This window comes from Diplotaxodon limnothrissa, linkage group LG22 (genome assembly GCF_057381915.1).
Source record: "Diplotaxodon limnothrissa isolate DT_005_m linkage group LG22, D_limnothrissa_male_GT1.1, whole genome shotgun sequence".
Lineage (NCBI taxonomy): Eukaryota > Metazoa > Chordata > Actinopteri > Cichliformes > Cichlidae > Diplotaxodon > Diplotaxodon limnothrissa.
Window position 1 is genome coordinate 8,213,455 of NC_140616.1, and position 27,777 is coordinate 8,241,231.

At 40.2% G+C, this 27,777-nt stretch overlaps 3 protein-coding genes across 3 annotated transcripts; all 3 read right to left on the reverse strand.

The window, feature by feature from the left end:
- Window positions 1-2,999: 2,999 nt before the first annotated feature.
- srsf10b (serine and arginine rich splicing factor 10b) lies at window positions 3,000-10,035 on the reverse strand. The gene is made up of 6 exons (XM_085346315.1): window positions 9,904-10,035; window positions 7,511-7,615; window positions 6,475-6,578; window positions 5,251-5,422; window positions 5,115-5,168; window positions 3,000-4,017 (listed from the first exon to the last, which is right to left on the reverse strand). Exons 1-6 carry the CDS (start codon window positions 9,966-9,968, stop codon window positions 3,795-3,797), a joined length of 723 nt encoding a protein of 240 aa, XP_085202441.1. The 5' UTR covers window positions 9,969-10,035; the 3' UTR covers window positions 3,000-3,794.
- Window positions 10,036-10,283: 248 nt separating this feature from the next.
- Window positions 10,284-11,154, reverse strand: fabp10b (fatty acid binding protein 10b, liver basic). Its single transcript, XM_085346101.1, has 4 exons — window positions 10,959-11,154; window positions 10,709-10,881; window positions 10,421-10,510; window positions 10,284-10,334 (listed from the first exon to the last, which is right to left on the reverse strand). The coding sequence occupies exons 1-4, from the start codon at window positions 11,152-11,154 to the stop codon at window positions 10,284-10,286; spliced, it is 510 nt and encodes a 169-aa protein (XP_085202227.1).
- A 2,305-nt stretch (window positions 11,155-13,459) lies between these two features.
- slc9a1b (solute carrier family 9 member A1b) lies at window positions 13,460-27,415 on the reverse strand. Its single transcript, XM_085346852.1, has 12 exons — window positions 27,127-27,415; window positions 20,402-20,862; window positions 19,753-20,003; window positions 18,678-18,895; window positions 17,698-17,894; window positions 17,285-17,374; window positions 17,081-17,151; window positions 16,540-16,713; window positions 16,003-16,111; window positions 15,772-15,867; window positions 14,589-14,661; window positions 13,460-13,725 (listed from the first exon to the last, which is right to left on the reverse strand). Exons 1-12 carry the CDS (start codon window positions 27,386-27,388, stop codon window positions 13,472-13,474), a joined length of 2,256 nt encoding a protein of 751 aa, XP_085202978.1. The 5' UTR covers window positions 27,389-27,415; the 3' UTR covers window positions 13,460-13,471.
- Window positions 27,416-27,777: the final 362 nt, after the last annotated feature.

Consider the following 27,777-nt stretch of genomic DNA (forward strand, 5'->3'; position numbering starts at 1 on the left):
TGATGTATTTACATTTTTTTGTGTAGTTGTTAATTAGCGAACAAGTTAAAAAAAAAAGGATGCAAAGGAGCATATACCAGGTAATATCTGAGAATAACCTAATCCCAGAGAAGAGCTTCAATTGCTTATTTTTTTAAATATTCAAAATTTACACGGCAAAGCTAGTTTTCAAAATGAGCTGAAACATAAGAAAAATGGCTTTAAAATGCTTGTTACATGCTGATACAGCAGTAATTATTTTATAGTGTGATTTAAGAAAAAATACAACACTGTTAGGTTACATTTCACTGCTGATGCTTTTAAATGTAATCATCATTCCTGCAGAATAAAAGCCCCAGCTTACTGAGTTACAACTAAACCACAGCCCAGCAGACACCATTTGAGACAGGAGTCTATTCACCACTATTTTGTGTCATCATTATAAAAACTTCCAGATAAATGAGTAAAACCAGACACAACCGATCATTTTAAATACAAATCAATAACTTAGCATTAACTCACCTTTTATCTTCCATATAAAAATGTAACCATAAAAGCCTTTTTGATGTAACGCTGCCGATTTCTGACCTATGAAAGCATTTTTTCTTTATTTTTCATCTCTTATCAAAGGTAAAATCTTCCCACTGGTAGACATTTAACTCCCTGTTGTTGGTCACGAACTGGGCAAAAACAAATGAGGCGAGCTGGCACTAACTCTTCTCGACTTATAGAGTGTGAAACACCATCAATCAATTCCGTGGCAATGGTCTGCTGCCATTTACCTCGCAGCAGTATGAATGGACGACCTGCCAGTTCCTGCGAGTCATCAGGGGTGAAATGTGCTCCAAAATATTTGGTTGTCTGTCGCCTATTTCTGGTTGAACCCAGAGGATCCTGGACTGGTTTGATCCTCTAAATTTAGATGAAAGCAGCACAGAACTGGGTGAACTGGGCTGGGCCTTGGTGGGAATATGGGTTCTGAGACGGCGCTCTCATTTTCTAAACAGTAGGATATTTTTGGATCTTACCCGAGGACAAAACAAACAAACAAACAAACGAATTGAAGACCGGTACTCCCAAAACTAGAGATATTAATTTTACAGAACCTCAATTCTACTTTATTCCAACAACAGATGTCACAATAGACAATAGAGAGCTTTACTACATGCGCCTCCATGTTTGTTTTTTCAGGCTAATTGTTTTCATGAATATTTGTTTGACTATTTACCAGAATATGTTTTTAAAATTGCACAAATTAATGAGGAATTCAAAGAAAAAGCCTATTTTTTTCTTAATGCACCTTCATAGATGCATATCTATTCATTTTGTTTTCCTCCATGAAGGAACTTTGTAATTTGCAGAGTTTTTCTTGCATAATGGATTTCATTTGCTCCCTTTATGGGACCCCACAGTCCCTGCCTCCCTCTCACCCTATCCCTAGTATCGTCCTCTGTCACTCCAACCCTCCTCCACCACACTCATGAATCTTCTCCTCCTCCTCACAACAGGTCTTGCTGCCATCTGGCAAGTCTTGCTTCTACTGACTGCTCATACCTCCAACTCTCCAGGTTCTCTAACACCTCTGAAGATCACAACGTCGTCTGCGAACAGACTCCTGCCTGACCTCATCTGTCAACCTGCCAATCATAAACTGTCTATGGTGCTTATCTATCAATCAACCAGAAAAAAAGATTTATTTGATTTATGTAGAGTAAAATGTACAACCAGTGTTTGTCTGGTTTATCTTTGTTTCCTATTTCTGCTACAACAAGCAAATAATTCTTATAAAAATAAGGGTGTTCAAACATCAGGCTGTTATATTTAACCAGTGAAACAGTACACTGAATAGGCAGGTTGGTGGTGGTGTAAATCACAACAATGTGAGCCTGGGGTCATGTCCTGGTAATGATCATCTACGGTTCCAACCCTGCAGGCTGGAATATTTTCCCCTACATTCACACAGAACTTTTTAAGCTCTTCCAGGAGCCCCGCCTCACAACTAATTTCTTAACACATTAATTATTAAACATAGATGGCCGTGGCTCAGGTCATCTTTGAATCGGAAGGCTGGTGGTTTGAACCCAGCTGCTCTAGTCTGCATGTCAAAGTATCCTTGGGCAAGACACTGAACCCCGAGTATGTGTTTATGCTCCCAACCTATTCACTGCAGTGTAAACAGAGAAAGTGCTTGTGTGATTGAGACATGTTTAAAGTATTCAAATAGAAATGTGTTATAGGAATCAGTCTGTTTACCAAATCTTCAGCCTTATACTGAAAATAAACCTGATCTTGAGTATTGAACCCCCCTCATAGTTCACCTTAAATGATACTGGTGATGTAGCTGTTCAGTTCTGCTCAGATAGAAAAGCAGTAGAAACAATAAATGAAGCTCGATCTTCAGCCGTTACAGCTCATCTCTGTACATTTTGTGTGTGTTTTTTTAGAAGGTGGCAGGTACAAAAAGTCCAAACAGGAGTTTTAGGGGTTTAAGGATAACTGACATCATAGATGTGACACTACAATCTTTACAGGGTGGAGTACAGCTGGATTAAACTGACCAGGAGTGGCAGGGACTGAGAGAAACCCAGAAACCCGTCTGATTACAGCATCATCGTGGTGCAGCCTCTTGTTTTTGTGATTATGCTCATACTGGTGACTGCATGGTTGATAAGGACTTCCACCATCTGCAGCTTTATTCATCTGACTGATGCATTTTTCCAGTACAGCGATCAATGAGACACGTCCGATTTCATCCATGGCTGCCTCTTTGCTGAGAATCTAATTTCAGTTGTTCCATTAAAAGGAAATCGATGGACGGGGCCGTGCTCACAGACTGTCCTGCTCCGTTTTCCAGGCAGACGCTGGGGATCCACAGGACACCGAGGTCTCCGAGGAGGAGAAAACTCTGAATTGTGTTCAATAATGAACTTTGGTCAAGCAAGTACAAAAACAAGCCACGCAATGTTTTCTTTAACCGAAAGTTAACCATTTATTAATCAAAATAACAGTTTTTTTCCCTACTAAAGATAGAAGATAAGAATAAAACATGCAGCGACACGAGTTGTTCTGAAAAACACCGTCAAGTAAACCTGCTTCTCCTCAAAGAAACAACAACTTGGGGGGAAAACAGAAAAAAAAAAAAGGGTTTAACTCTTACAGAAAACACCACAAAGAAAACAAATGACCGTATAGGTCAGCTTGTTGTTGACGTCTTTAACACTTTAGGGACCCCAGCATCACCTCTGTGCGTTTTAGCACCCGTGCTCATGTACTTGACTAAACTGCAGACGCACACCATGAACACCATGAACCTTGAACACATTTATCTCATGGTGATGGTTTATCGCTGTCGAACAAATGTAAATTTAAAAAACAGCGGTGAAACTGGCTGACAGTAAAGTACCTAGTACATGATTAGTTATAAAACACACAAAGATGCATTTGGTTCACCAACAGACTCAATACTTCCTTAGAATACTGAATGTCAGGGATTGTTTAGCAAAAGTGGGTGCATAGGGTTTAGAAAACAAAAATCATCAGTAACTGGTTGTATATATAAAAAAGACTGGATATTCTTCCCGTCAGGCTGAGCGCAGAAACCGCTGAATCTTGCTCCTAAAGAGAAATATCACCGAACAACTTTATAAAACCAAGCCGAGGAGCTGCAGCGCTGTTCTTAAAATGGAATAGCGAAAACGAGCTTTCTACAAATGGACGTTACCATTCATGGCAAACAAACACCTTTACTTAACAAAACGACCAGCTCTGCTCTGTCTGACAGAACCGGGGGAACGGGGTGGGGAGTGGGTTCTGCTTTAGCGTCCTCCTGTCTTGCGCCCGGCCCAGGACCGGGACCGAGAACGTGAGCGAGAGTGTGATCTCGACGCAGACTGGGACCTGGAGCGGGACGGGGAATGCGTCTGTCGGACTTCTTCCTCAACGTAGTGGGAGGTGGACGGCGGTTTGACGTTCTCTCGTGGAGATGCGGATCTGGAGCGGGATCGCTCTCTGGAGACTCTCCGGGGTCTCTGCTTGTATCTGAAGGCACACAAAGTAAAAGAGTGATACGTCACACTTTTAGATGCAGTGCAGATCAGATTTTACTTTCAACTGGCTGTGGGGTGACGTGATTGACTGTCTGGTCCTTATTTTTTCCGCCTCTTCTCTCATTAAAACTGAAAACTGATGAGTGTTAAATGTGGAATTTCCTCCTCGGAGCATAAGGATCATTAGGGTTACTCCCAAGAGTCAAATCTGATGATATCCCATGAATTTCTAACTTGTGGGCACCGTTACAGATGAAATGACGCATATTAGATCTAACAATAACTGGTAGAACATGGATAACATGAACAGTAATGTATGTAAAGGAGGAAAAGACTGTGGGGTTCAATAATATCACCACATCAGTACAAAAGAGCTTAAAAACCAGTTCATGAAGCTACCAGTTTTCACCCAGCTGTGCTGCTGTGTGCGCCAAATGGTTTAAGACTGACACTGTCCAACAATTTGATGCTGACACACACAACATAGAGCCACGATGGCTGGACCACCTGGTTCCTTCTGTATTTTAAATAAATAAACGCGTCACACCTTGCTTTACACCCAACCTGCATCTTTCAGTTCATCTGGACACGACAGTCTTCATTCAGTAGCTGTCTCTAAAACAAATGGCAGTCGATGAAAAAATAAGTAAATAAAGGACTCGTGTTAACTGCGATTATGGAAATGAGCAGCTGTCAACTGCAGAGAAACACTTTCTTCATTGAACTCATTTCATTTCTTTCCTTTGAGTCCTTCTACCATCTGGAGTCGCCTTTGCCGCTGTATGACAAAGCTGACGTCAAATTAACAAGCTGCTGTTTCTGCACCTCTCGATTTTTCCAACCTGGTGTGTTGTACCGCTGCAGCTGAACTGAGGACACAAGTGTTGTATTGTATTGTGACGTGGGTATTCCAGGGCATTTAGTCGCACGTTATCCTATTTGTCATTTAATGGTTGTTGGCAAAGAAAATCTACATTACTTCCACCTTCTGGTTGCAGTAGCACATTACAAAGATGGATTTTAGGAAGCAAAACAACAGACAGGCTACATCTGTGTAAATGTGGTCTTAGTCTAGAAGAGAAGTTGTACCTGTCATCCTCGCGGCTCCTGCTTCTTCCTCTTCCATACACCCGTCCACGAGACCTAAGGAAAAATGAAAACGTTATTTTCCTTCTCACAAAGAACACTTGGGACCGACCGACTCTCTTCTGAGAGATTAACTCACTCTCGAGGACTCTCCGAACGTCTGCGGCGGCGATCGTAAGACGGGCTGCGCGACCTGTATCTTTCGTAACTGCGGCTGCGTGACCGCCGGCGCCGGCTGTCTCGATCGTAGTCGTCATACCGGGAGGATCTTCCTGGGGAACGCCGCTCCTTTGATTTCATCTGATTTGGTGCTGGTGAAAAAGAAGAGGAGGAAGAAGTGGTTAAAGCAGAAAACAATTAAAACCATGATGGTTGATGCTTAATTTTAAACACTTAACAAATCTGAAAACGTGATTTAAAAGGAACCCCGACTATGACGACGCATACTGCAGATTTCTTGGTTGTTAAAACGTTGAGGGGGAAGGGGGAATCCTTTCAGTCTCAGTTCGTGACTGTTGTTTATGTCACAGTGCAGTCTGGGTAATGATGCCTAACAGCTTGAACAAGAGTGTACTAATGTAAGGCTCATTGGGAAGCTTTTACTACACTGACTCGCCACAGTGGGTAGCTCCACATATTTAATTCAGCAGATTTTATACCGTTTGTCCTGATGCGACCACAAATGGATTTCTGTCTCCTCCTGGCATCAAACCGTGAATCTTTTGCATGTTAAATAAATGTGTGGAGCCACAGAACTGATGCAGGTTATTTGTTTTTGCCTGAGTGGCGACATGTATCATTCCAGATGAGACTGCAGCACACCTCAGCAGCTTAAGCCAGTGTGCTGATGTAACCGTTGGCTCATGCAACAACCAAAGCAGCGTAACTGAGCTGAAATGAGACCAGTGCAGATAAATTGCATGAATAACACTTATGCATTCTCACCAATTTACTCAGTAAATCTGCTTGTTTTCTATATTTTGAAAAGTTAACAGGACAATGTTAGAGTCGATTCTGATGTCTCCTTATAAATAAAAGGATAATTTCCAGTTGTTCTTCACACTGAGGAAAGCTTCCTAATACTAAACTGGTGTCAGATAAATTCAGTGTCTGCAGATGTTGAAAACAGAGTACCGGCATGTTGTTGGAAATGGGTCTAATTTTAAACGCCATGTTTCATGGGGAGGAGACCACCAGCTAAATATTAATAAATAATAAATAATCAGGGTTCCTTTTAAAGAGATAAAACCGAGCTGGTCACACATTTTTCTATCATTGGAAGTCACAGATTAATATTTAAACCAACAGCAAAAATATTTCAAAGTGTTTGAATCTAATTCAGACACAAAAACCAGACACTTACTCTTCCTGTCGCCCTGTGCAAACTGGATTTCAATCTGGCGACCACAGACCCACTTCCTGTCCAGGCTGTGAAGAGCATCTTCAGCATCACGCACGTCCTCAAATATGCTGAGTGGTTAAGGTTTCTGTTTCTTTCTCTTTTTTTAAGGCCTCACAAATTTAAAGAAATGTTTTTTTTTCTCCTAAACAAATAAAAGGCTTCTCAAGAAAAAGAACCATGCACTTCATAAACGTTTACTTTAGTTAAATTTGTGAGGCCCAGTTTACCATGTAAAAACATTTATAAAAAGACACCGTTTACATTACTGTAAGACAGGTGAGAAAACAACACAAACACGCTCAGCTGACTGCTTTTTTTTTTTTAAGGGATAAAAGATGAAGCAAGCTCTTTTCAAACATATCATCTAACTGTCTGAGGGATCACGACAGTGACTATATATAAAAAAATAAAATCAAACACAATAAGACTGGATTAAATCGTTTCATCAGTGTCACAGGGAAAGCTGATTTTGGTGTCATGTCAAATTTGTGGATGGGAGGATACAAAATAATTCAGACTTGTTACCTTTGCCCATGCTTGACTTTGAACTTCATCTTGATCTTTACACTCTTTAACCGACTCCCACAGAGACTCGGGGGTTTCCTGCTTGCTTTCTCCTCTTAAACCTCTTTTTCTTTTCCCCATTCTTTGCCGCCATATCCAAATCCAAGCTTTGTCTCCGTTCCCTTTTTCCTCTTCATGCTTTACTTTCTCTTTTCAACCTTTTCCCTCCCTCTGATCCTGCAGGTCTGTGTGTCTTTACAGCTACTCTATATGGGTCTTTGTAACTCTTTGTGGCCGGTTTCCACAACTGGACGCGTTTACATTTTCTGAAGCAATAACAGAGAAATATGCGTGTTAGATATTCAATCAGATTATGTGCAAAAAGAAAATGCATCACAAAAAATAAATTAATAAAAATCTTCTCTGCCGAAAGGAAATTTAAATAATTTGTTAGCAGCAGCATACACAGTTAAAAGTCATTGGGAAAGGATATTGAATGTATGCAAATCCTCTTGGCTGACGTGTATAGAAGTCAAGTGGGATGTAGACATCTACTATCGGCCCATAGCGGCCAAACTCACGCCGCAAATCCTCAGGCCTGAACACCGTAAATACAAGTATAACTCAACTGACCATCACGGGCATCTCTACCTACATCATCAACCAGTGACAACAGCTGGAAGAGCAGCTGCTGAATAAAGGGACAGTTCACCTCAGAGTACATTTTGTTTCCTCTTACCTGGAGGGTGATCCACCTGTTAAAAGAGCTCAAAGACAATTTGTATCCCAGCAGGACTGTTTTTAAACAGAGCAGGTGGCAAACACTGAGGAGCTCTTTTGGGCATTTTTAAAATTTATTTATTTATTAATCAACCAAGAAACGAGAGGCCTGGATGACAAAGCAGGATTTGGGTAACTTCCGTATTACGAAGGTGTCTCACGTTAACCCAGCTGATGGTAACTAACCTGCCCCACAGTACATTAAGTTCCGATATCAGAGAGCAGTGAAATCAACAGCCTGTATTTTTTGCTCATGATTCAATTGTGGTCACATAATCAGCCCATTTTCCATCCATCCCCTTTGAATATAAGACTTCCTGATCATATATCAAATACAACTTCAGGGTTTTCCCTTCATACAAATGCTTTTAATGTCACTCAGAGAGCTTCTCACCTTCAAAGAAAGAAAAATATACCAAAACTGTCATTAAAATATAAAGCATTTGAACCATGTTGTGGATGTAATTTACTCAAGTACAAAATACCCTCTGTTTTATCAAGTGACCTAAATTAACAGGAAACTGGTTTTCTCTTCTTGTGGCCTATATATGTGCACAGTCATTGCAAAAATGAAAAACACTCAACTTGTGCACATAAAGCTTAAAAATGTTAATTTGGTTAAGAAACAATCTTTTATTTTGTGTCCAGATAAGATTTTGTCCTTGTATGTAAAGCATTTTTAGTCGACTGGTCTTTTCTCCAAGGCAAAAGCCACCAAGGCTCACGGGTATTGTAATTTTTAGAAGTTTCATTGCCTAGTAGTCCATTGTTTTTTTCTTTAGTAAAATAATCTGGGAAATGTTTAGAAAATAGGGGCAAAAAAGCTCCTCACAGTTTGCCACACTCTTCAGGTGAACTATCCCTTTAAAATATCCACACTTTTTAATATTAACATGCAATTCATGTTAATGTCATTGGTGTAGCACTGACACATTATAAACAGTTACAAGGCCGTCCACAAATGCAAATGTAAAATTGAAGAAATTAAGGAAATTAAGTTCAGGTCACAGTGTCAGTGAGATTAAAATCAGCTTCAACATCCATGTCAAACAGAGTTAATCAGTTGTGAAAGAGGTCAGTGATACTTATTTTGGTTTGTGTTGTTAATAGTTTTGGAGATGTTCATGTTTAAATATTGCCTCAGATTGCAATGTGTTTAAAAAGCCTGAAAGTGGTTGGACTGACCTTTAATTTTCAATATATGCGTTAAAACATCACAGCAATCATTGCATATGCCCAAACTTTGGACCATACATTTTTTTGGCAATTCTAAGATGATTGAGAACAAAATGTTGATGATTTCTGATCGATTTACCCATTTCACTCTGCTTTTAAATACTAGTGCAAAACTTTAACTAGTTATTAACACATCTAGCAAGTTTAGTATTTTTAAAACCAAGTTAAACCAACCCTGTGTGGTCAGATTAGATTAACACTGAGACTAAACCTAGATATAACAACAACAATGAAATATGATAATAACAAATACATGAGGAAACCATTACAGGTACAGATTAATTCACAAGCTACACATACAAAATTAAAACGAGCTTTCATTTGCGATCGCGTATTCTGAGGTCAGTATTTTGGCAGTTTAAATGAGAATTTCTGTGCTAATCACATTTAAATATACAAACTTAAATCAGCAAACAGACCTCAGATTGTAACTAATCAATTAACCACGCGTGTTTAAAATTGATAACGGCCAACAAACATTAGGTTAACGTTAGCCGAGGCCATTAATTTTTGCCCCTTCATATTAAATCCACATTGTAGGGTTTCTTGCCTCCTTTAAAATCTTTCAAAGTTTCACGGAGCTGTTTACCAGCTTTCGTTAGCCAGTTAGCTTTGATAGCTTGACTGTAAACATGAAAAAGTTCGCGTCTAAAGAGCAACACAGACGTTAATAATGTTTATAAAACCACAACAAAGACATATATGGCCAAAATAACGTAACGTAGATTTGAAATGCGGCGCTGCTCCCGGTCAGCGTTACCCTTTCAGTTTGCACGTTGAGGCCTATCTTGCCTACCAGGCTAACTTAACTAGCTACAATTAACACGAGTTAACTCGTAGACGAGTAGCGGCTTCTTTACGAGGACTCACCTGGACTCATCAGAGATGTTCCTGACAAACAAAGACGTGTTTGGAGGCCTCATGTATCTGGCCATAAAGTTACACTCACGTAGCAGAAGGATGTTTTCTTTTAGAGGGAAAACGAAAGGCTGCGAAGGGGGGAAAATTAGCAACGCATGCGCACTCAAAAGGCGCCTTCCTGCTTCTTCTTCGTTTACACGAAAGCGTGCACTTAAAAATCCCCACAGCGCCCTCTACAATCAGAATACTGCCTTACAGTAAATAACGATACGAGTTTTATAGTGTTTGCACATTTTATTTTATTAACTTCAGCTTTATTTAGTTAGTTATAAGTTAACTCCGTTCATCTTCAGATGAGGAATTCTGAGAGGGATCCATGAGCTGGCCGGTCAGACACGTTTGCTCCTGCTGGTGAAGGTTATAGAGCCAGCAGTGATAGTCTAGATATAAACAGTAAGCAGACACATTAGGAGAACGTGGATGATTCACATTCATAGCAGTTTTAAGAAGAATTAGAGCCACCCACCTCAATCATTTCATCCCCTTGAATCTCTCTGACTGAGGTAAACTTGTCATTTTCAGCTATCAGCTTCCCGTTCTCCTCTCTGACAATGCACTAACCAGGAACAAAATCATTGTTGTAGTCAATAACAATTAAATATTAAAAGGTAAATAAATAGCAGAGATACGTCTCCTGCTTACTGTGCCTGCATAAATCACATCATTCATTTCTGCACTGCTCCTTCCAATATTAATTTAAAATTCACAAAACTCTAAAAACTCAAATGTGTTGAGCATGAGGTCCCTGAACTACCTTAAACTTCCTTCCATCCACAGTTGTTATTTCTGACTCTTTTCCCAGGCTGAACGAGTGGACTTTGGTGCAGGCTGGAGTCTTCACGGTGCAGGTGAAGTCTTTGCCGTTCTGCTCTATGATGATCACCGGTTTCACTTCCTTACGCATTTTAATAATCATTTGAGGTGCACCTGGAAAGTATAAATACAAAAAAAACATTTAATATATTCAGGAAATAAATAATCCTTTAGTTTTTAAAATATCTTACCTATGGATTTGAGAAACTCCTCAAGGTTTTCCTCAGAATAAACTTTCCAGGTGCCGTTGAAGTTCATGTTTGCTGCAGAGGATGTTGTCACAGTCTCATCACACGCTGCTGGTTGGCACGCTGGGGATTTCAAACTCCCTGTTATTTCTTTAATTGTCTTTCCACTGAGGGGCCTCAGTAGCCTGAACTCATCCATTAGTCCTTATTACAGTATGTCCTTTTTAATCCTGACATCTTTAAAGTATTCTCGCAGCCAGGCAGCGACACAGGTAGAGTCTGCTCCACCTTTTTTTGACTCCTTCTACTACCTGCACAGTTTGAATCAAACAAAATCAGCAGTAAGAAACTTTTTTTAAGACAGGAATTAAAGCTTTCCCTTATGATTTCAACAATTTTTTTATTTTTGCAAAATAAACATATAACAATATGTAATATAAAGAACATTACAACTGGTAAAAGCATAAAAAGCAAAAACACTTATAAGGCAAATGTGTGCAGGCAGCAAAAGCTCAGGCAGTCCAGTCTCTTAAACACTGACAGGTCTTGGAGCATGCTCAGTTAACAGGAACACACACACACACACACACACACACAAAAAGAGCTTTGTTTACAAAACGTGGAAACATCACCAACACCTTGTTCGGTTTGACAAGAGCTGAAAACACTTTAGCGTGCAAAAACAGGCACATTATAAACTGTGGAGCACGTATTAGTCATACAAACACACCGTCTGTTGAATTCCCTGAGAAAACACTGATCAGACATGCAGCGACAGCTGTGGAGATAAACACAGTGCTAAGCTTGTCCACAAATATCTGCAGCTCGTTTTTTAATTTTAAGCTCGTCAATGGCCTCTGATCATCAGATCGGTCTTTTCGTTACCAACATGAAACTTCAAGCAGCGCGAACATATTTACAATACAACATTTATGCATCTGATGCCGGAATTTTGTAAAGGCTGATGTGAGTGTGACTCGGGAACAATACAGATTGGTTTTTTTAAAGCAAAATAATCTGTTTTGATAGCAGTTTTTCTCAATTAGAGAAATTTGGCTAAGATATGTCAAAGCGGAACTTTTAAGGCCACACACTGTGCCACATAATAAACCTGATTATAGCGCTTAGGTTGATGCATGTAAAGCAGAACAGATCTGGCTGACTGTGCAGTTTTCAACCTCTGTAGCCTGGCAATTATGTTTTAGCAAAGTGATCACGAGGGGTATCTTTTTTTGGACTTTTGGCTTAGGCTTATTAAAACTCAAAGCTATAGCTCAGCTAAACATTTTCAGAATACTTCCTTTAGACTTAAAGAGAGGTGAATGTGGGTCTTTATAGAGACTATTATGGAGTATGTTTAATCGTCCTGTTTGATTGAAATCAAAACAGTCTATATGTCTGAGTTTGAATGTACACTGAAAATACTGAGTAAGTCATGAAAACATTAGTTTTGGATGTTTTACTTCAGTCTCATGTTTGGATATAGCTTGTTTTTATAATAAGTGCTGCTCTCACATTGACCAGCAGTTCGGAGGAGAAACTCCACGTGAACCAGGTTCAGGGAGGAGCAGCTATCTGCACGGTGAGACTGGACAAAACACAAACTGTGGAAGAGAAAATGACATGCAACAATGGCTTCTAAACACATGTGGAGTGACATGAGGTGAGTGAAAAAGAAGTGCTCAGTGCATCATGGGAAGACCCCCAGCAGCCTGACTCTATAGCAGCATATCTAAGAGATGGTTCAGCCTCACCTGATCCAGCCCAAACTATAAGCTCTATCAGGAAAGTTGAGTCTAATCCAATCTAAGCTTCTGATTCTACTTTTAGAAACCACAAGTAACCCTGCAGTTTGAGAGCAATGAGCTCTGACAAGATAATATGATACTATGAGGTCTTATTTTGGGAACTGTATGTGAAGAGAAATATTTTAAATCCAGTTCTGGATTCAACAGGGAGCCCATGAAGGGAAGTCGATATAGGAAAAATGTGAGCTCTAGTTCCCCTGTCATTACTTCATGGTAATCCATGACGGCTTTAAGTTGTGAGGATTCATCCTCTGGGCACTATAGATGAACAAAACGTCATGGCAACCCAACTAAAGGTTGTTTAGATGTTTCAGTCTGTGATAAATACCCCAGACAGACAAACACTGGCAGCCAACGGCGTTTATCAGCCGGGCTTTACCTCATTATGTTTCTTATCTGTGCTTTCAGGGCAGGAGACTCCACCCGTCTGGTGCTTCAAGCTCATTGAAACAAATGCTTTGGCTTGAGGCGCATGTTAAAATTCAAAATGCTGAAACTTCAGGCGGGTATAAAAACTTCAAATAAGAAATGTCCCCTGCAGCACGCTTTGGCAATTCTGCATGTTGCATGATAAAAAAACATGTTATGAACGTATGGAACGAAGATTGCACAATCCTACATCACAAACCTACAACAATTTAAATGATAAATATCAAGCTTTGCTAAAGCTCTCTTGTCTTCAGGCCTCTCCTGTAAAATGTGCTTCACTCATGGCAGGAAGGTGCTGTCCTCATCATCCTCCGGGTTTGGACCGGGGTCACTGAGGCAGCGTGATACTTTCAGCTGATCCCCCTGGTCGTCCTGCTCTTTTGGCTTCAGCTCGGCGTCCCTGTTGGCCCTCGGCGTGCTGCTCTGATCGGGCTTCTCAGGGGTCTCCTTCAGCTCGCTGACATCATCAGCACAGCTGGGAGAAGCCCGCCCTCGGGGACTCTCGCTGTCATCGTAGGTGTACACTTTGTGCTCTGGAGAATAAAGGCAGGGGCTCATTAACAGTTTAACACCTTTTACAAACACCTTTAGATTTGGTTAATTAGGAACACCAGCACCAGTTATATTTTAAAATAATTTAGAGCATGCATATTCACTTACACATAGAAATTATTGTTTTAGGATAGGAAAGGATTCAAAAGAAAAATTATTGCAGTGAAAATAACCAAAAAATAAATAAATTAAACAGATTTTTACTTTTAATAGTTTATATCATCCTTTGCTTCTATTTATAAGCACTTATTAATCTTTACTATTAATGAAAATGTTAAAATATTATTTATTTTTAGGCTTTTACTGATGTGGGTGGAAATATTATTTAAATTAATTTTGGAAAAATAACCTCATTATTAAACAGAATTAAACAGAAATCACAGGTAAATATCGCACATTTGTACAGTTATTAAAATGTGCAACCTCATCCACTTAATCTAATTTTCCTCTGGGTGTAAATGTTTATAATAATCTGGTTATTCCATTTTAAAATCCTAAGCCAGTCTTGTAGCTAAATATGATACCCAACACAGGATAATATGATTAGAAAAGATCCAGGGCAGACACAGTGGAAGACAAAAGGTATCCTTTTATCGATCCCCATAAGACTCATTCTGTTTAATGCAAAATATTTGCATCATTGTACAGGACATATCCCGTGTGGAAAAGAAAAGTATTGTATTGATGCACAGACTTCCAGGTCTGCATTCGACAGCAGGACACAGCTGCTCAAATGCTCCAAAAGAATCCAGTAGCACAAAACTCAAAACAATGAGTGACTTTAAAGCCGGAACATAATTTTCATTCTCATAAAATCGTGCTTTAAACTGGCTCTTAGACTGACCTTGTTGAAAAAATACTTTTCTCACAGGGGGCGTCTCCTGGCGGTTTGCAGGGACCGTGAGGTAGTGGCTCATCTGTAAGAGAAGCATAACAGAGTTTAAAGAAGGACTTTGCAGGAAGTCACACCCAACAACTGAACAAAGCACTTTAGTATTGATTCTTATCCACAGCAAAACACAAGGATGGAGGGATCTAATGGGTCCTGAAATGATTCTGGTGCTGGATGGAGAGTCCTCTGACCGTCTGTTAAACCCCTTTGTTACACTTTCAAGAGGTTCAATCACTTTTAAACTCAGCACCAGGACATATTAAATAAGCTCTCTGAAGTTTCTCTCAATGCAAAGATCCCTTTCTGCAGGGTTTGGCTATGCATTTGAGCATTTGATTTAAAAAAATAAAAGTACCAGTTATGATTAAATAAAACCACAATTTACAAAATTGGCTGGAAAAGATAAAAAATTCTATTTGGATAATGTTTGGTCACTGCCGAGCTTTCCTTTGGAGCTGGTTAAAACCCCCCTTATTGTTTTAAATGTGCTGTAAAATAAAACTGACATTGACAAAAATAGTTTTTCCCCCACTGGCTGTCTCTGTGTCTCCTCTCTGCCTTCAGCTCTGCCTGCTGAGGAGTTTTTACACTTCTCCTTCATATTTAATGTTGTTTCTTTGTAACAACTTGTATCTTGTACTTGATTCTGTTCATCTGGACGCAGAGTTCTAGGAGGAAGACATATTTGTCACTCATATCAGGGACTTCAGTCTGAAACATTTCTCCTTCCTAAAACTCTGCGTCCAGATGAACAGAATCAGCTTCCTGAGATTTCATTATCTGTATTACTTAGAATGCATCAAGACACATCCTTCGAGTATCTTTAAAGGAAAGCTTGTATCTGGTACTCTATCTGATAAAAAATAAATGTATCTGAAAGTATCCTCATTTTACTTTTACTGCCAAAAATCTTTACACATTTCTGTGAATCTGCATTTTTTATTAGCCCAAATTACCCTTTTAACTCTGCGAGTTCTCTGATTTTAACTCTTTGACATTAAAAACGTGGTAGTCAGGGAACAAAAAAATAAAGCTTCAAACTAGATGCACAAAAAGTTGGACAGATCTGAAATGTTCTAATGTTTCTAATTTGTTTAAGTCGACAGCTTTAGAGTTTAGAGTTGTTTAAACTCACCCTTCTCTCCATCTCCTTCTGCTTCCTGAAGCGAGCCTCGCTTATATCGTCCTCGAGCGCGTCGTTTAGCAGCTCATATCTGCTGTACGAGCGAAGCTGCAGAGGAGGAAGAAAGTATTAAATGCACATTTATTTTAAAAAGGATGGACCTTGTTTGCAACTCATGAACATGCATGCAAACATTCAGATTAGTCCAATCCATTTTGAACAAGCCGTCGATGTCTTCCTCACCCTTTGTCGGGTATTCTGCAGGTTGGCTCGCAGGACTCTTCTGATCTCCTCCTCACGACTCTTTGAGATGGCTCGGCTCGGTTTGGGCGACCCTTTGGCCTGAACGTTTCTGTTTGGAAACAGTGAACAAATTTAAAGTCCAGAACCTGCATTAGTGTGATATTACTCACAGCTTATACTTTTTAAAGCCATTCAGTTAGATTTTAATGTGCCTAACACAGAAAACAAGCACAAAGTGTATCCGCTGAGGGGGAGAATTGATAACTTGTTATGTAGAGGATCAGCAGCATCAGTGTTTTTGGTGGCATCTGGCTTTACTTATAATAAAAAAACTTCCTGAGATGTGTTTTTAACCTTAGCTTTATGCTGGGGAACAAAAAGACCTCCATCCTCCACAAAATCAATTTGGATTAAGGGTTAGTTCACCCAAAAAATACAGGTATGTCCGGGTTACTCAGTAATTCACTTCAATACTGTTTTTGGGGAATATCTCATGCACAGAAAGCAGTTCTTGCAGGACTTGCTTCTGACATTTACCGGATGGAGACGGTCGACACAATCGTGGGCAGCTTGGCGGCGCTCCCGCTCTCCACCATCATCATCGCCTGTTTCAGCTCCATCTTATTGTAGAAGGAGATGAGCTGGGGCTCGGTGGAGCGTTCTCCTGCGATCAGCCATCTCTTCACATAGGTCTTATTGAAGCGATTCAGCCTGTATACAGAAGAAAAAGTTATTTTTTCTGTTTTATAAAAGGGGGATACAGTAATCTGACTTTGCAGTCCTGTGAAAAACTGAGTGCACCCTTACTGCTTCCAGGACTTAAGAGGATAAGTAGCAACCAGGTGCTGTTAATCAGATGTGCTTGAAGTTTAAGCACTTCTATCAAAGCAGAGGTTTTGGCAGTTAGAGTTACTTGTTGATCTACAATCTACTGAGTCATCTTCATGTTTTTTACAGGACTGCACAAAGACCAGTGAAAATTTTCTTTTTCACATGGCTGCATAACAACTTGAGGGCTTCTTCTGAACTACAAAGATGGAGGTGATAGAGAGGATACATTAAGAAAGAAAATACATACTTGTCCTTCCAGTGATGATGCCCATAATGACCACAGATGTCTTCAATTCCTGTGAGGAGATGATCCAGGAACTGATGGCAAAATTAGTTTACAGAGGGTGTTATTTATACATCTTATACACTGTTTGATCTGTAGCCCCATCCCTCTCATATATTAACAAGGACTGATGTGTTTTCTTATACATGAAGTGAATGAAATTGTCACCTGTGTGTGGATCTCCTCATTAATTGATTCTTTGCTCTCTTTCTTTTTCTTCACAGCTAGGAGCTCCACCAGGGGCCTGATCGTCATCCCCTGAAGAAAAAAAGAGAAATTAAGTTTTAACAAAACATACTGCACATTTATTTTAGACATATAAACACACTCACATAACAATACCCAATAAAAATACTGATTACTATAATTACTGATGTTGACACAGACGGGTGGAAGCCACAGCAACTTACAACTAGAGGCCAGTCAAGAGGAAAAAATGTGTGCGGGAAAAACATTAAACATAAAAGAGACAACTGATACACGTCTCTTTTCTTTATGTCCAGCCTCACATGCAAGCCTTTTTCCTTTGCCATGTTGTTTTTGTCATACACCTAAATCCCAAGTACTCGTGTTATTCCCACCTGCACGAAGACAGTGAAGAAGATGACGGTGATGATGGCAGTGAGGAACAAGTTCTTGATTTCATTATTGTTCAGCAGGAACCCCAGTGAGAAGGCTATGGCACCTCGCAGGCCACCGTAGGCAATAATGAACTGGTCCTTTTTGGTCAGCTTCACAATACGGAATTTATTGATGAAGGCTGTAAGCCCGATGACTCCTGAAACACAGAAAAAAAAGAATTGATTAATTCATTATCAATATGATCATCAGTTTCCCTTTATTGGGTCTCTACACTTAACTGGTTATTGAATTTCACCACTGGATTTTCCCCATGAGTCCCCAAGTAGAGGAGCAAGATTCTGTTTTGCTCAGGCAGCAATGCCAATGGCTAAAAAACAGTAGCGATCAAAGCCACCACCCACTGATTTGAGTGTTAAAGCCTCAAAGTTAGTGTTTTGGTCTCTTCATGTTATTTCTTTCGAGCCAGAAGGGACCCTACTTGAATGAAAGGGTGAAGTTTTACAGTCATGGCCAAAGGCTGTGGAAGCACTGCCAAAACTAAACTTTACTTGCCTATAAAAAAGTTTGGAACTTATGAAATGCTTGTGATTGTTCTCCACTATATCATAAAAAACATATAATTTAAATAAAAAATAAACATTAGGACCACTGCCAAAACCCTTTGCTCATGACTGTAGACCTGATTAAACCAGGTCAGGGTAAGCAAGGCAGGCAGTGCTTGACCTCTTTCCCTGCATCTCTAACAGCGCTCTGTCATGAAGCAGAACTGACCTTGCTTGGTTTTGATCACGCTGTAATCTGTACTGCATTTCAATTACATGGGAGCCTTTGGGTTGTGTCCAGCGTGCTAGACAAGCTGCTCCTAGCTCCGCTTTCGCTGCACTCTCAGATTAGCATATATTACTATACAATGTTTATTGTGTTGCTAATAGGCAAGAAACAGAGAACTTCCTGGTTTATTGTGTTTTATTGTACTGACCCAGCACTCTAGAGACCAGACAGAAGATCACCGTGAAGATGACAAAGATCCAGTTCCAGGTGTGAGGACCAGCCACTGTGGAAACCCCGAGGAAAATGAAGATGAGTGTGTCGCTCACACTGCTCCACATCTTCAGGAAGTATTTGACGGTGGTGTAAGACTTGTGGGAGATGTTGGCCTCAACATATGGCCGCATAATCACGCCACAAGCAATCAAACTGTTTGGCAAGGAAAAGAAGGAGGAGAAGCAGTCAACGTAATGAGGTTTGATAGAAGTTTCTCTAAAGTTAGGGTTATTGGATTATTTAATGTATGATTTCAGCTGTAACCAAGACAAAAACCTAGAGTCTGTCGTGGTTTTATCGACACAAACTGTATATAAAGAAGGATAAAGCGTCTTCTTTTCCTTTCGCATCAAAGCCACCAGACGTAGAGGAGTAAAAGGGCCACCGTCTTTAAGCTGCACATGTAGTCAAGAAAACAGATAGCTGGGTGGTTCTGTTGGCTTAGTGTCAAGAACAGTTTAGGCGACAGGATCTCAGTATCAAATATCCACCCACGGTGCCACCAGTGGGCAAATTTGATTTCTGCAGCAGCAGAACAACAGGGCTGTAACCCACAGATGAAATAATTCGACTTAAATCCAGGGGAACTGTTATATTATCCTTCTTTATACACAGTCTAAGGTTAACACCACTTCCCAGCAGCCCCTGGTTTGTGGGTAAATTCACAGTTATTAGTGCAAATATGTGACTATGCTGTTAATGGCTGGTATGTTTTGTAATGAATAAAAATGACATTTTTACCTAACTGCTAACTGATATTTGTTAAATAAATATAAAAAATTAGTTTGATAATTAATGTTTTATCAAGTTTACAATATGACAAAGGAGAGAGATTTTAATTAAGATACATTTAATTTAGTTACATTTTTAATAAATTTGCAAAAATGTTTTCACTTTCTCATTAGGAAATATTAACACTAGTGTATTATATCTGATACAGAGTGTTTGTGAGTTTGAGACTTCAAACCTTTTTATCATAAAGCTCAGAGACCGAGGGCTCGTCTACTTACGACATGATCCCTGACAGGTGAAAGATCTCCGCTGAGAGGTAAGCCATGTAGCTGTAGAGGAAGACGAACAGCGGCTCGATGACGCGCGAGTATGAGGTGAAGCGGGACGTAAAAGCTCCCACGATGCCGTAGATGACGCCCACCATGACACCTCCCAGGGAAACCACGAAGAAAGAGATGACACCGAGGACGGCGCCGGTCACGGTAATCGCCTGCTCGTGAGCAAATTCCTTAAACAGGTGATACAGGACCTGGAGCAGAAACAGCGGTGTTTGTGTTTGCTTTTGCTTTTGTTCATGATTGTTTCACGGACCTAAAAAATTGATTTTATCTTGATAATTTCATTATTTAATGGGTTGATTACCTGATCAGCAGAAAATTTATAGTTCAGAAACTTTCTCAAGTGAAAATTTATACATGAGAAAAAAATTCCTTTCCTCCTAAATTGAGAGATTTCCTGCTTAGTCTTTATTTTTCTTTCACTACTTTTCTGTATCTATTTTTAGTGTTAACTGGATATAACAACACCTCAAAGTTTATTTGTTTTTTACTATATTTTAACATTTTATAGAAAAGTAATTAATTCACATTAAAAAGAATGAGTTTAATTATAATATATTTACTATTTGAGAATGCGAACGTTGCTCACCACAGTGACGGCATCATTGAGGAGCGACTCCCCGAACACGAGGATGTGCAGCAGCTCATTAATGTGGATCTCCTCGAACACGGCCAGGACGGACACGGGGTCCACGGCCGAGATGATGGAGCCAAACAGCAGGCAGGACAGCAGGTCCACGTGAGCCAGCTTGGCCGCATCAATCTGACAGACAGCGTACATCATCCCACCGATGAAAAAGACGTTCCACAGTGTCCCCACCATTGCAAACATCAGGATGGTGCCAATGTTCTCGGTGAAGGGGCGCATGGGCAGGAAGTAGCCCGCATCCAGGATGATAGGAGGCAGCAGGTACAGGAAGAACAGATTGGAGTCAAGGATGGGGGGTTGTTCTCCAGTCGCTTTGATGATGCCACCAACCAGCAGGCCAACAAAGATTAGCAGACAACTCTCCGGCACGATGTGAGACACAGTGGGGATGATGTGAAATCCTGCAGACACACCATAATCAAATTTAATACAATCATTAAGAAAAAATGCCAAAAACTCCTCGAACTGAACGTTTGAAATGTGGAGTTGTCCACTCTTCTGTGTTTTGTTGTTAAAATATGATTTTTGACACTAATAAATTACTTTTCAATATGTCGAATGTTCTTAATACTGAAAATAATTAGCAGTCAATGCCTGCATGAAGTCTAGAGCCCATGGACATCACTTTCAGTTGATGCTTTCCCTTGGGATAAATAAAGTATTATCAATCAATCAATCAATCAAGGCTTGTTTCTGTCTTCAGTTTTGTATTTAAGCCATCTCAAAAGCAACTTCCTGAGTTGGTCAGTGCATTCATTAATTTTAACAATGTACCACAATGTTGACATGTCCTTTTCTAAGATGTTTGCTATCTCTCTGATAGGTTTTATTTTCTTCACTTGCATTGACATCTGTCTGGACCTCACATTAAGAGATCCTCACATTAAGAGATCCAAATTTAAATTTAACACTTGGGATCAACTCCAGAACTTTGATCTACTTACACACGTGGACAAAACTGTTGGTACACAATGGTCACAGAAATAACTTTAATCTGACAAAAGTAACAATAAACAAAAAATTCTATGAATGCTAACCAGTGAAAGTCAGACATTGCTTTTCAACCATGCTTCAACTGAATTATTTAAAAAAAAAATGCATGAAACAGGCCTGGACAAAAATGATGGACCCACAACTTAATATTTTGTTGCACAACCTTTTGAGGCAATCACTGCAATCAAACGATTCCTGTTAATGAGACTTCTGCAGGATTTATGGCCCACTCCTCATGAGCAAACTGCTCCAGTTGTTTCCGGTTTGAAGGGCGCCTTTTCCAGACTGCATGCTTCCTTCCAAAGATGCTCAATAGGATTGAGGTCAGGGCTCATAGAACGCCACTTTAAAATAGTCCAATGTTTTCCTCTTAGCCATTCTTGGGTGTTGTTAGCTGTGTGTTTTGGCTCATTGTCCTGTCGTAAGACCCATGACCTGCTTTCTGACACTGGCCAGCACATTTCTCTCTATAATCGCTTGATAGTCTTGAGATTTCATTGTACCCTGCACAGAATTAAGACACCCTGTGCCAGATGCAGCAAAGCAGCCCCAGAACATGACCGAGCCTCCTCCATGTTTTACAGCAGGGACAGCGTTCCTTTCTTGATAAGCTTCATTTTTCCGTCTGTGAACACAGAGCTGATGTGCCTTGGCAAAAAGTTCAGTTTTTGTCTCATCTGTCCACAGGACAGTTGTTTGAGCCAAAGTGGACTGCATGGGGCTATTACCATGTACAATAGCCAAATAGTGAATACACCTTGGATTAACATGTCCCTTTGGTCACATTATTTTCAGTCTTTTCTTGGGGTACCATCATTTTAGTCTAGGCCTGTGCCATGAGTTTATTTTTTTTAAAATAATTCCGTTAAAGCATGGTTGAAAAGCAATGTCTGACTTTCACCGGTTAACATTCATAGAATTTTTATTTAATTTTACTTTTGTCAGATTAAAGTTATTTGTGTGACCATTGTGAGTTTTTCCTTTCATTGACCAAAGGGTACCAACATTTTTGTACACATGTGTAATTTGGCACATGGCACAAGGCAAATTCTGAGCCTTTGAAATAGAGGACTGAGTATGTTAAACACCTTGAATTAAAGTTGAAATTTTTCATTTATTGTTTGATTTAAAATCCACTGTGGATAACTATCATCTAACTCTCACCATCAGAAAGTCTCTCAGTCTTGTTCTCTAAAACCTAAAGAATTATGGATTTGATCAACTGGTCCCTAAAAAACATGACACCCTATTCTAAATGAGAAGCCTGGGCTCGGTAGAGCCCGATTGTCCTGCAGAGACGTTTGCTGCCGGATACTCGATGGTCATTCGCAACTGTTGATGGAGGGCATTGAACGAGATTTGCCTATTCGGAACAATGATAACAGAGTTCTGGCTGACTGGACCTGGCTTGGACCTGGCTTATCGAAGAACAAAGAAAGTGGTTACAGCTGTTCAAAACCCCACAAGGCTGGCCGACATGATTGACGACGGGCAAGCCGTGAGTACTCAGACTGTTTATTGAATGCAATATTGATAAGAATGGGAACTGAGAGACCTGATGACCAGTGACGGACATTTAGACCAACTGCGAAATTGTAATGCAGTTGTTCGTTTGAACCCAAACAACCATCTCCTTCATGCGGCTACCCAAAGCCAAGACTGGCCAGAGAATTCTCCTTGATAGGAGGACTGTGCTTTGACTATCTGCTCCCATCCTTCAAGGTCACGTGCATCAGCTGGAAGACTGTTGACTTTTGATTAACCGGGCGAAAGAACACTCTCTCTCTCAAGTTGAACACAGGATACACACACACACACGCAAATCTCATGTACACTGAAACAGACACGCACTCACCCCCCTCCTTTTAATTTTTAGATTTTTTTGTGCATGAAAACATGTAAATCACATTTTAGCTAAAAACTTTAGAGCAGACATGCACTTGTCTCCAAGTGTTGCACCTTTTAAACATGTCAGGTGAACACATTTGAAAGCACAGTTTCCCGAAGAACAAATTTATAGTTTCATGCACCGGCCTCCACTTATAGGGTTTCATAATGGTTGACAAATATATGAATAAACCATTTATCAAAACATTATATATGGCTCATAAATGCTGGCTTAGAAGAAACTTGGATAGAAAGCACCTTGGAGAGCATGAGAGATCAAACTGAACCGATTACCAATCTGAATTAAAAATTTGACTTTCTCCCTGAAGGATCATGGGAGAAAGTATCATTAGGATTAAATGGGACCTGCACTCACTGGCCAGTTTATTAGATTCAGCTTCTCAATAATACAATCAGCCCACTGATTCATTCAGCCAATCACATGGTAGCAACTCAATGTATTTATGCATGTGGAGATGGCTAAATACACTGAAGCACTGGAAAGGGGAGGAAAGGAGGTTTACGTGACGCTGTGATCTCCAGGGTTTACAGAGAACGGACAGAAAAAGAGAAGATATCCAGTGAGCGGCAGATCTCTGGTTAAAAATGCCGTCATGATGTCAGAGTTCAGAGTCAGTCGAGCTTAGAAATGTCTCTGTGAGAACATGATAGTAAAGGATATTCCCACTGCACACAATTATACACAGAGTGCTTCAGTTATTTTAGGACAAAGCTGGACAGAACATCTATTTCCTGTTTCCAAAGCAAACGCTGGATTCAGACCTATGAAAGGGATCTCTGTGGAGATTTGTAGTACTCAAACTCTTCAAATAGCCTTCAGGTTTGACACAGCTGGACCCCTCCTACTTTGGACTCCCTATTTTACTAATTATATCATTCATATGTCAGTTTAGCTCTAAATTGCTGCAAATTTTAATGCGGGAGACTATGTTGAATTTTATTGGGGAATTAAGTTATTTAATATTATTATTATTATTATTATTATGGGGATATTTTAGACATTTATTAAAGACAGATGTTGCGCTGTTGCAGCTAATGGTCCAGACGCAGATAACTAAGAAGAAAACAAGACAAAATAATAATCCCGGTGGATGATTTTCTCACAATCTGGCAACCCAGTGACTCTGTTGTTACCATTTTAGTATATTTTGTTGGCTTTTTAAAGCATAAATAAATAAATAAATCCATTTAATACCATAAAATGTGTATCAGTTTCTGTTTGTGTCTGCTTTTGATTTATAAAACCTGTAAGTTTTCTACTTTAAAATTTCAAAAAAACAAAGCTGAACACAAGCAGTAAGTGTACAAATTGTTCTTCTGCTCAGTGAAGCTGCAGGCCTCCCTACAACTACTGTAGCTCTTTCTTAGGACATTTTCAACACAGAAAAAGATCCATTCTGACTCTTTTGGTGCTATATTATCCACCATGTTAAATGTCTAAAACATGTGGTGTTTTGCGGCGACTCTGATTGGCTTTCTCAGTCTCTCCTGTGGGTTTCCATTGGCTGAGCGGGGACAGCGAGGTTCTTTAGCGTCTTATCTGTTTGTCCAGCTGTTGTGACCGAGGGCCTGTCCGTCTTCCTGTCCTAATGCACTGCTTGATAACAAAGATCTCAGTGTGCAGAGTCAGGGAGGGGATGTGGGGGCGAGGGAGGCTTCAAGCAAAACCAGTGACTGCATAAACGTTCTTTACAGCAGCCTGGACCGCGGTCACATGTCGGGGAGACTGAATGTCAAAGCTTCTTTTAACTCATTTGATTGTTTTGTTATTTCTGGCGATGAATTTCAAAAGTAACAACTGTCAGGTTCCTGAAATCTCTGCTTGCTACAAAGTGCCGGCTACAAACAACAAAAACTCCAAAGACAAATACACAGCTGCTAACAGTTTAGATAAGCAATGAGTCATTTAAGTCTTTTCTTGGTGGGAGGAAATTCTTTGTTAGTAGCTTCACATATGAGCATTTTTAAGTTTTTTTAAGCTTCTGTAACAGCAAACTCAACAGTTTTTAGATTTTCACTGTTACAAAGACAATAACAAACATTTTATTATGTTTAACTTGCAAAGAATTAGCATTTAAATATTAAAAATAATTAAAAGATTCAGTGATTAAATAAAATAATGTTAAATGCAAAGCATTTTTAAGCTTTATTTGGTGCAACTACCAGACAGTAAAGCTGACTTGTGTTTTTCTGCATTATTCCATCATATATATACACTGACCCTGTGGTGGATGCTCATATTAAGGTTCAAGTGATGAGGTCAGCCAAACCCACCTGGTGTCCAAACCCTTCCTCAGAGAGAGAGAAATCAGAAGAAGCTGGTTTAAACTGAGCATGAAGGGAGACACGGCTTGTTTTGACCCGTGAATCATGCAAAGCTACTCTAATAGAGTCCAATAATAAAATTATATAGAAGATGATGAGTAGAATATGTCCTCTTTAACAAAAGCAGCTGTCATTTATACTGAAACAGTTTTTCGCTTTGCAGTTGTTTATGATGGATTAACACGAGCTTACTGCGTGTTTTCTGTGTTTTCCATCAATACGTGAGCTTTCCGACAAGGAATAACAACATCCTGGACCACGTCTACAGCAATGTAAGCGGCGCATACAAGGCAGTGCCTCGCCCACATTTTGGACAGTCTGACCACATTTCTGTGTTTCTCTATCCAGCATACAGGCAGCTCCTCAAACGAGCCCCGTGAGTAAGTAAAATTACTAAAGTTTGGAGTGAAGAGACTAATTCGGCGCTTCAGGACTGCTTTGGTGCTACAAACTGGGGTGTGTTTAAGACTGCTCCAATGAGAGAGGACAGTTCTGTGGATTTAGAGGAATAAGCATCAGTGGTCACCAGCTACATCAGCACATGCATTGACAATATTGTCCCCACCAAGTGCTATAAAACATATCCAAATCAGAAGCCATGGTTGAACTGTGAGGTACGTTCCATGCTACATGCACGCTCCATTGCATTTACCTCTGGTGACGCAGAGGGCTACAAAAAGGCCAGATATGACCTACTATTGACCTGAGGATGAGGAGAGACCAGCACGCCCCACTATACATCAACGGGATTCAGGTGGAGAGGGTGAAGACCATCAAATTCATCAGCACCCACATTAGTGAGGATCTCACCTGGACCCATAACACATGGCAGATGATGAAGAAGGCTCAACAACGACTCTTTTTCCTAAGGAGGCTGAGAAAATTTGGATTAACCTCCAAACTTCTCAGCAAGTTTTACATATGCACAGTGGAGAGTATCCTGACAAACTCCATCGCAGTGTGGTATGGAAACGACACCACTCAGGACAGGAAGGCTCTCCAGCACAACTCATCTGTTGAGTACCCCTCCCACCACTACAGGACATTTACAGCACTCGGGTCAGGAAAAGGACACACAACATCATCAAGGACAAACTTCTTGAATCGCTTTCAACACAAAGATAAAGAAAATAAACAGATAAAAAGAATGTAAATAGATGACTGAAACTTTAAAGAATGTGAAGACAGTGGAACCATAAAAGGTGATGCTCGTCTTCATTGGTGCAGACCTGCAGCTCTGAGGCTTCTTGCTTTGGAAATCGGTCAGCTTGTTTGTATCGGAGCATTCTGCACCTTTATAATCGCATCTTCAATAGAACTTGCATAAGTAAACAACAAAATAAACTTGGACTTTAAATAATTTCTGAAAGCTGCCTGAGAAGTCAGCTTAGAAGGACGTATTTATTCATGTTGCGTTGCTTCATTAGAGCGACACTCACCAAGTTTCATGAACAGGGCCAGGAGGATCCACAGAGAGATCTCAAAGGGCGTCCTAACATGTTCATAGTTGAAGGAGAGGACGGGGAAAGTCTTTTTATGAGCCGTGGAGTTTGCTTGGCTACGGGAATCCTCTTGTATCGTTCCGGATGATTTTTCTGAAACAACATCATGACTCGCGAAGCCACGAGAGAAGAAAACGAGAAATAAAAGGCACAATAACCCCGTCAGTCGCAGAGTGGAGCTCCTCCGGATTGGATCCATTTTCAGCTGGTCTGAAGGATGGACCGCCGCGGCTGCTGTTGCTGCTGCTCAGATCCGAGGAAGATGAGGGTGAGGATAGGATGGGAAGAGAGCTTGGGGAGGCACGGAGAAGCGCGCACGTTTACGCACAAACTCTCCAGGCATGTTAAAATCACGCATAACGCTGTCTTCTTGCCATCAGCTGGAGGTTTTACAGGTGGTTTAAACCCACCTGAGTCTTTAGTTGATCTCAATTTTCTTTCCTCCCCTTTTAGTGCAACTCTAAGAAGTTAAATTCATCACATGGATTTCTATCTTGATCACACCCGCTCCTCTCTTCCTTCACGGGCTGCTCGAAGCGAAGTGCCACCTGCTGGAGTGGAAGACCAAAACCGGCCACCAGGAAGAGT

Bases quoted from the DNA above. Each gene is read 5' to 3' on its own strand.
- srsf10b (XM_085346315.1), bottom strand. From the start codon at position 9,968: ATGGCCAGATACATGAGGCCTCCAAACACGTCTTTGTTTGTCAGGAAC. The intron at 6,579-7,510 runs ATATCCTTTCCC...ACCACTCAGCAT, and splicing joins AGAGGATTTGCATACATTCA to ATTTGAGGACGTGCGTGATG. The intron at 5,423-6,474 runs GTAAGTGTCTGG...CTTTTTCACCAG, and splicing joins TGCACAGGGCGACAGGAAGA to CACCAAATCAGATGAAATCA.
- fabp10b (XM_085346101.1), bottom strand. From the start codon at position 11,154: ATGGATGAGTTCAGGCTACTGAGGCCCCTCAGTGGAAAGACAATTAAA. The intron at 10,511-10,708 runs GTAGTTCAGGGA...GTTCCTGGTTAG, and splicing joins TGGATGGAAGGAAGTTTAAG to TGCATTGTCAGAGAGGAGAA. The intron at 10,335-10,420 runs GTGGGTGGCTCT...GTTTATATCTAG, and splicing joins AAGGGGATGAAATGATTGAG to ACTATCACTGCTGGCTCTAT.
- slc9a1b (XM_085346852.1), bottom strand. From the start codon at position 27,388: ATGGATCCAATCCGGAGGAGCTCCACTCTGCGACTGACGGGGTTATTG. The intron at 20,863-27,126 runs GTGAGTGTCGCT...GTGTGTCTGCAG, and splicing joins GGCCCTGTTCATGAAACTTG to GATTTCACATCATCCCCACT. The intron at 16,112-16,539 runs GTAAATGTCAGA...GTTTCCAAACAG, and splicing joins GTGTCGACCGTCTCCATCCG to AAACGTTCAGGCCAAAGGGT.